Raw genomic sequence first — 8,610 nt, forward strand, 5'->3', positions numbered from 1 at the left:
ACGCTACTCCGCCCGTCCCCCCCACACCATGGCAGTGGGCGCCGTGGCAACGCACTTTTCCTGGGCCCAGCCTCCAACCTTTTAGCCACTCAGCGAACAGCAAGCCGGCCAGGGAGTGAACATTGTGCGGGGCACTGGAGCCCAGAAAGACCATCCCGATAGAATGGCACAACTTCGCATCCGGGTTTCTGGTCCCAGGAGTCACTGGCAGGGCTGCCTTAAGCATTACCACTCCTCTTGCTACTGCAGCACCCATTTCTTACTCATATGAAAAGAACAAACACCACTCAGCTGGCTGCTACCCTCACCCCCACAAATGGCACTTATCTGAAACGCATCCCCAAGAAAGTCAGAGAGAGAAGATACAGCTTTATTGTGGAAAAGCTGAGCTGGCAGAAGTCTGAAAGCAACACAATGTTCAGCCCTATCTACAATATACAGTGGTTGAGGTTTCCCATACACATCTGTGCTCCCTCCCTCAGCGTCCGATTTATCCCCTGCAACAACATTCATTTCCTTCCTGCATCTGCCAAAGGCAAAACTTCTCAGGGTAACATCCCATCATGTAACCCCAGGCACTGCTTCCTAATCAGGCTCCCTTCCCTGGCTTTGGCCCCTATGGAGCGCTCTGGCGGCCTGTCTGTTCAGTGGCGGCTTCAGCTGGTGTTGTGGGAGGCACCTCAGGCATTGACTCAGGTGGGGGGTCACTCTCTTCTAGGAGATGACCCTGATAGAGCCGGCGAAGGCGGGACAGTTCTCTCTCCGGTGGCTGTTTCCAGCTGTACCACGGGTACCAGGGCTTGCCAGAAACTAGGGTGGGGGCTGGCAGAGTAGCACTCACAGCTCCATGAGAAGTACTGAAGTCAACGTCCCGGGGTTCAACCTGGGGAATGTGGTAACTAAGGAGACCTAAGGGATTAAAATGAGAGAAAGTCAAGAGGGGAGTGAGAAGGACAGACAGTAAGAAAAAGGAAGGAAGTATAAAAGGAAGGGAGCAGTCAGAGCCACTGGGTACATTTATGCATATTGTATACTGCACAAAGGTAACTGGCCAGGGGTCACATGTGGGCTGATATACTTCAAAGCTGTGCAGTCCTGCACCAGGACTGCAAAGCTGCATCTGCCCTAGCAGAGGGGTACCTTTTGAACTCCTGTGATGGTGCCACAGGTCAGATATTTAGACAAAGATCCTCTTCTGATCTCGCTATGGCACTGGGATCAGCAGTTGTAAAATAAGAGGGAAGGGTGGGCCAGGCACGGAGGCTCACGCCTGTAATTCTAGAATTCTAGCACTCTGGAAGGCCAAGGCAGGTGGATCACTCAAGGTCAGGAGTTTGAAACAGCCTGAGCAAGAGCGAGATCCCGTCTCTACTAAAAAATATAAAGAAATTAACTGGCCAACTAAAAATATATAGAAAAAATTAGCCGTGCATGGTGGCGCATGCCTGTAGTCCCAGCTACTTGAGAGGCTGAGGCAAAAGGATTGCTTGAGCCTGAGAGTTTGAGGTTGCTGTGAGCTAGGCTGACTCCACAGTGCTCTAGCCCAGTCAACAGAGTGAGACTCTGTGTCAAAAAAAAAAAAAAAAAAAAAAGAGGAAAGGGTAAGGAAGATAAAAAACAGGGGGACAGGACAATGACAAAGTAGGAGAGACAATGGAACGTGGAAAGAAATTCTTGAGAAATGTCGAGTGCTAATTTCTCAGATAGGTAGATGCATTTACATCTACCCTCCAGCCCTAAGTCACCTTCCTCATGCCTAACAAAACTTCCTTGTGCCATTTTCTCACACTCACCATGATCCCTTGCTTTCTGGATGGCCTGGGTCAACTTCTTATGCTGCTTCATACAGACCCCTGTGGGGGAAAAAATGATAACTTGGTCCTCATTCTTATAAGGCACAGTAAATAAAAGGACACAATTGCATCTGTACGGTGACAGAGGGCTGGACCTGAGAGACTTGGCTTTACCTGATGACCCCATTCCCTTGACCTCCTCCATGGCCTACAGTTTCCCCATGTGCCCAATGATCCCCGTTCACTCTGAGAGCTAAGATGAACATTTAAGAGGATCTAGCCACCATAGAGAAGCCATATAATGACAAAGGCTCCTAAGACAGGGAACAGAACACAAATCAAAGGGCAAGTGTGGGCCGGACGCGGTGGCTAACGTCTGTAATCCTAGCACTCTGGGAGGCCCAGACGGGCGGATTGCTTGAGGTCAGGAGTTCGAAACCAGCCTGAGCAAGAGTGAGACCCCGTCTCTACTATAAATAGAAATAAATTAATTGGCCAACTAATATATATAGAAAAAATTAACTGGGCATGGTGGCGCATGCCTGTGGTCCCAGCTACTCGGGAGGCTGAGGCAGCAGGATTGCTTGAGCCCAGGAGTTTGAGGTTGCTGTGAGCTAGGCTGACACCACGGCACTCACTCTAGTTTGGGCAACAAAGCAAGACTCTGTCTCAAAAAAAAAAGGGCAAGTGTGGTTAATTAGAGGGTTCAGTTGCAGAAAGATCCCATAAAGGAAGAGATTTCAGATTTAAGGAAGGCTATCAGAGTAACAATAATACATACCTAAATATAGTCCCTTCAGCTTTTGACAGCTTAAACATAAGAAATTCTGACACTGATCGTACTGCCACTCCCAATAACAGTGGATTTGGATTCTTTGCAAATTTAACATGCTTCAAGAGCAGGAGGCGGCAAAATTTTTCTGAGGCTCCAGAGCCTATATCATAGGCTCCACAGGTCCTGTGGTCTTTTGTCTTGGCCATTCCACTCTGCACTATAAACTGAAAGCAGTTGTAGGCAATATGAAAACAAATGGACATGGCAGAGCCAGAATTGGCCTCTAGCTAGTTAGGAAATAAATATAATCCTGAATTGTTAGGTTTACAATTCCAAATTTGGAACATCTAATACAACTGACAATGATATAGAAGAATTTATCGGGGCCGGGCGTGGTGGTCCATGCCTATAATCCTAGCACTCTGGGAGGGCTAGGCGGGTGGATCGCTCAAGGTCAGGAGTTCGAAACCAGCCTCAGCAAGAGTGAGACCCTGTCTCTACTAAAAAAAATAGAAATAAATTAATTGGCCAACATAAATAAAAAAATAAAAATAGGCCGGGCGCGGTGGCTCACGCCTGTAATCCTAGCTCTCTGGGAGGCCGAGGCGGGCGGATTGCTAGAGGTCAGGAGTTCGAAACCAGCCTGAGCAAGAGCGAGACCCCGTCTCTACTATAAATAGAAAGAAATTAATTGGCCAACTAATATATATACAAAAAATTAGCCGGGCATGGTGGCGAATGCCCATAGTCCCAGCTACTTGGGAGGCTGAGGCAGGAGGATTGCTTGAGCCAGGAGTTTGAGGTTGCTGTGAGCTAGGCTGACGCCACGGCACTCACTCTAGCCTGGGCAACAAAGCGAGACTGTCTCAAAAAAAATAAAAATAAAAATAAAAATAAAACAAAGAAGAATTTATGTGACAATTGGGAAGAAAAGCCTTTTGTGTTTTGTTTTATTTTATTTTATTTTTTTAGACAGAGTCTCACTTTGTTGTGCAGGCTAGAGTGAGTGCCGTGGCGTCAGCCTAGCTCACAGCAAACTCAATCTCCTTGGCTCAAGCGATCCTACTGCCTCAGCCTCCCAAGTAGCTGGGACTACAGGTATGTGGCAGCATGCCTGGCTAATTTTTTGCATATATATTTTTAGTTGGTCAATTAATTTCTTTCTATTTTTAGTAGAGACGGGGTCTCGCTCAGGCTGATTTCGAACTCGTGACCTCGAGCAATCCGCCCACCTTGGCCTCCCAAGTGCTAGGATTACAGGCCGTGAGCCACCACCCCTGGCCAAGAAAAGCCTTTTGTAAAAGTGAAGCAACCCTGGCCGGTCGGTGGCTCACGCCTGTAATCCTAGCTGTCTGGGAGGCCGAGGCGGGCGGATTGTTTGGGCTCAGGAGTTAGAAACCAACCTGAGACCTGTCTCTACTACAAAGAGAAAGAAATTAATTGGCCAACTAATATATACAGAAAACATTAGCCGGGCATGGTGGTGCATGCCTATAGTCCCAGCTACTTGGGAGGCTGATGCAGAAGGATTGCTTGAGCCCAGGAGTTTAAGGTTGCTTTGAGCTAGGCTGATGTCATGGCACTCTCTCTAGCCTGGGCAACAAAGTGAGACTCTGTCTCAAAAAAAAAAAAAGAAAAGAAAAGAAATACATTTAATTTGCTTACTGAAGGACTTGCCTGTATCTTTCATCCACATGTTATTGTTTTAGCATGTGAGTGTCCCAAAAGGTTCAATCGAATTTTTTATACCACATATAGGAGCCACCAAACAAATACCTTTCGTCCAACTGCACAAATTAGGAATGCCCCAAGGAAAAGTTATTCTGGTGGTGACAGGGATGATGGGCTGACCTGTGTACGGAGCATGGAAGATGATACCCGTGTGGGCACAGACAAACTGTTCCAACAGCTTCACATTCTGTGGGGGGAGTGGTAGAGAAACATGAGGAAAGAGCAGCAAAACTTTTGGAAACTGAAATAGAAGTGCACAATTCCTACATATTCAAACGGATGACCTTCCCTCATCTCTCCAGATGCTAGCCCTTCTTCATGTTCCAGCAAACTTTTCTCCTTTCCTGGCCTTTCAACCATTTCACATGCACATCCCATATTCTATCACAGTGATGCACACAGACAGCTCTTCTGCGTGGTTATATTCTAAAGTCAGCAGTAAGGCGAACAACGGGGATAGTCATTGGTAATCCCAGAAAATGACATTGCAATATGCATGTATAAATGCTGAATGTATACGACAGCATGGTGAACATAACATATATGTTGACTAAGAACAATTTTACATTTTAATTACATAGAATAACTCTTAGCCAGCAAATTCATCACAGGAAATGAGACTCTTGAGGAAAAAGCAGGTATATTTGTGGAGTGGAATGGTAGGCAGAATTACTTGCACTACTCAATGTATAATCTTTCTCTCCCTCTTGTTTATATAATTGGTTATAACCTCTTTTTATAAGCAATTGAATATAGTTGAAACAGGGAAGTTATCTATGGGACTCCCCTATAATCTGAGTCAGAAGGGTCTGTAGAACAGTCAGACACCCCTATCTGCTGATACTCGAATGCCCTCCAACTCCCCTGATGACCAGCCATTAATATAGGTTTTGTGCATGTGTGTGGGAGACATCCTTTGAAATCTAAAGCCATACAGCTTCTGCTCTAATACCTTTACTGCAAGCTCAGAATACTTTCCTATTATCATTGTTATTATATAATGTTTTCAAATTCCGTGCTGAGCAAGGCCTGTCCTCACAATGTTGAAGGCTTTTTGGTTTTTTTTTTGAGACAGAGTCTCACTTTGTTGCCCTGGCTAGTGTGAGTGCTGTGGCGTCAACCTAGCTCACAGCAACCTCAAATTCCTGGGCTCAAGCGATCCTCCTCCCTCTGCCTCATGAGTAGCTGGGACTACAGGCATGCGCCACCATGCCTGGCTAATTATTTCTTTCTATATATTTTTAGTTGGCCAAATAATTTCTTTCTATTTATATACAGACGGGTTCTCGCTCTTGCTCAGGCTGGTTTCGAACTCCAGATCTTGAGCAATCCGCCCACCTCAGCTCCCAGAGTGCTAGGATTACAGGCGTGAGCCACCACACCTGGCCTGTTGAAGGCTTTTGAAAAAAAACAAAAAAAACCCAGTCTACTATTAAGAGACATTTGGAGTGCAGGGGAAAAAAATAGTAACTAGACCCTACCTTTCTGCATATACCTCAACTCCAACCCCAGGTTCCAGCATGCCATTGAACATCAAATAACAACAAAATAAAGAAAACCTCAGGAAAAAAGTTGGCCAATATACTTGCTAATAATTGTGATAGATATATAAATGAACCTTTGGGTATTGCTCTCGTATTAGAAATAGGCATTTCTCTTTCCTGGCAATTTACACTGTAAATTTTGGAGGCGTGGAATAAAGCTTTTTAGTATGGTCCACAGTGGACAGTTAAAGGCTGGAGGGAGGGATGTTTTTATGCCAGAAATCATTACTGCAAAAGGGACTGTAAGGGCTCCAGGATATGAAGTGTGGGGTGCCTACAGTAATCTCTTTAGCATTACAAAGGCGCTCCAAATCCTTATTCTCCTATCTGAAAAAGAAAAGATTCTCCTTACCCTAAAGTCAACATGCAACTTATGATCTCGGCAGATGGGGCAGGGATTCCCAGCAACTTTATTCCTGCGCTGTACAGAGAAAAAAAACAGCAGTTGCAGATGTTCAAAGCCATGTCAGAAAAAGTTCACTGTGGCCTCCACCCCCACTCCACATCCCACCCTCATAAACTCACAATACACATCTTTCGAGTCTGCTGTGGCGGTATACCACCTTTGTGGTTGCGGCGGTAGTCAGCCCAGACAGGGCGGGAACCATAGCGGTTCTGGTATTCTGAAATGAAAACCACACAAGGTTATTCCTGGGTGGAAGTATAGGGAGTAGCTCTGTTTTACCTCAAACCCTACCTGACTTTCCCCTTCCCCATTTAGAGTTACCTTCTGATTCCAGGTATTTCCAGGGTTCATCTTCATAAGGGGAAATGGGAACTGGGGGCAAAGAATCTTTCTCAGCAGAGGCTTTGGTGCAAAGACTCTGAAGGGGAACCTATAATGAAGGAGAAACAATAAAAGAATGAGTTAAAGAAAAGGACTCAATTCTTTTGCTTATCAGTTTGCACAGAGGGAGAATATAAGCCTGTTGTGTTAATGGAATATAATAGAAATATATACACAGTATTTCTGTTGGGGTTAAATTGACGTAAACCAACAACCACTCTCTATTGCCAACTGGATCCTGAAAGAAAAGCTAATGTTACAGTATAACCGGGCTAGATGACTGGGAAGCAATTTTATTTGAGAAGACAATTAAAAAACCTGGTACATGGAAGGAATTTGTGCTTTCTGAATATGAATTGAGTCTGGTGGAAGGAGAAAGGGAGGATGTCTAGATTCTTGGACATTAAGATGTGTGGTGGGAGGGGATGTATAGAGTGAGTATAGAGTGGGAGGGGATGTATACAGTCCCTTTTGCAGTAACGATTTCTGGCATAAAAACATCCCTCCCTCCAGCCTTTAACTGTCCACTGTGGATCATACTAAAAAGTTTTATTCCACAACTCCAAAATTTACAGTGTAAATTGCCAGGAAAGAGAAATGCCTATTTCTAATAGGAGAGCAATACCCAAAGGTTCATTTATATATTTATCACAGTTATACTCAATCCAATCCCCAGTCACTAAGTTGCCCAGTTTTACAAAAAGCTAAAGATCATCATTCCACAAGGCAAAACAAAACTTGAGTCCTAACGCTAGCTTTAAAGCCACCAGGGCTGTTATTAACTCTGCGGCGACCTGTTACCACTCTTAAGTCCCACTTTAGGGAGTAGCAGCTGGGCAAGCCTTCCTATCTCGCCCTGCCCCAAGAGCCTCCAGGGTGGTAAGTACTTGAGGCTAAATAGAGGGTATACTCAATTTCAAAGACTGAGTTAAGCACTTACAACCCCAACAAGAAAGTGATTTAGTAAGGTAAAGAGAGCTGAGAAACTGGTCTCCAGGTCGTGAGACTGCATCCTGATTTTACTGGGAGATAGCAGGGCTGGTAGAAATTAGGGTTCCTCAAACCAAGGACACCCCAGATTTAGACACCACCGACATAGTTAGAACGGGATGTGTATGACCGAGGAGTCAATTCCATCACCTAGCTAATTTGCTGAGATGGTAATCTGTGAAGAGAATGACACCTAACCCTGATTCTTAACTCTCAGCAAAGAATTAGAAAATGCGCGCAGTACGAGGTGGAGAGGTGTTCGGGAAGTAAAGTGTTGCCCACACAGCCAAGACATAAGCACCTGGTAAGATCTCTGCTCGTGGACTACTGGCAGTGGGGTGACGACCAAGGAAAAGTATAACTAACTTGGGGTTGTGCAGAATGTCCTTTAAGGAGTTACCTGAACTCCGTAGGCACTTCGGAAAGGAGAAAGCACAATAAGCCGCCTCAGCAGCGTGTTTACCGCGGAGGCCGCCATCTTGAGACGTGCGCCCAGCGTAGGAATGGCCGGAAAGCTGACAGCGCATGCTCCAGGAAATTGACTAAGGTAGGGCCAAGGACAAGCCCGCAGTGCGGGAGGCGGCCGCGCGTTTGCGTCAGGACGCAAGCGTGAGAGGGGGGCCGTGGGTAGTAGCTAATTTTAACTGCGTCACAATTAAACTAGGCCTCAAAATTACGTTTTTCCTGGACCAGTCGCTGCGACTCTCAGATCTCATATTTTGAGTTTGCCTTTTAATCAATTTTGAAGGCGATTTTGACTGGGATCCACCCAGTGCGCATGCGCTGGCACGCTTCTACCAACCCGGGGTGAGAACCGTTCTCGAGGGCGGAAGTGGTAGAAGCAGAGAAAAGGGAGGCGCCAGGCTTTCTGGTCACGCGCTCACGACGGGGTGGGGGCAGGAAGGAGGCGGAAGAGGGAGCCGAAGGAAGGGGCCGAGCGAAGGCGAAAGAAGGGTAGCCAATCAGCTGGCGAATTGTGTTTCGGGTTGA

At 45.9% G+C, this 8,610-nt stretch overlaps 1 protein-coding gene across 2 annotated transcripts; it reads right to left on the bottom strand.

Moving 5' to 3' along the window:
• Positions 1–349: 349 nt before the first annotated feature.
• On the bottom strand, positions 350–8,216 carry MRPS18B (mitochondrial ribosomal protein S18B). Of its 2 annotated transcripts, none has more exons than XM_076003555.1 (7): positions 8,021–8,216; positions 6,571–6,679; positions 6,369–6,466; positions 6,196–6,264; positions 4,345–4,486; positions 1,794–1,853; positions 350–909 (listed from the first exon to the last, which is right to left on the bottom strand). In XM_076003555.1, exons 1-7 carry the CDS (start codon positions 8,096–8,098, stop codon positions 617–619), a joined length of 849 nt encoding a protein of 282 aa, XP_075859670.1. In that variant the 5' UTR covers positions 8,099–8,216; the 3' UTR covers positions 350–616. The 2 variants fall into 2 exon arrangements, with proteins under 2 accessions (XP_075859670.1, XP_012591801.1); XM_012736347.2 differs by having other exon boundaries at positions 4,420–4,486; positions 8,021–8,212.
• Positions 8,217–8,610: the final 394 nt, after the last annotated feature.

The sequence above is a fragment of the Microcebus murinus genome, chromosome 5 (genome assembly GCF_040939455.1).
Source record: "Microcebus murinus isolate Inina chromosome 5, M.murinus_Inina_mat1.0, whole genome shotgun sequence".
Classification (NCBI taxonomy): domain Eukaryota; kingdom Metazoa; phylum Chordata; class Mammalia; order Primates; family Cheirogaleidae; genus Microcebus; species Microcebus murinus.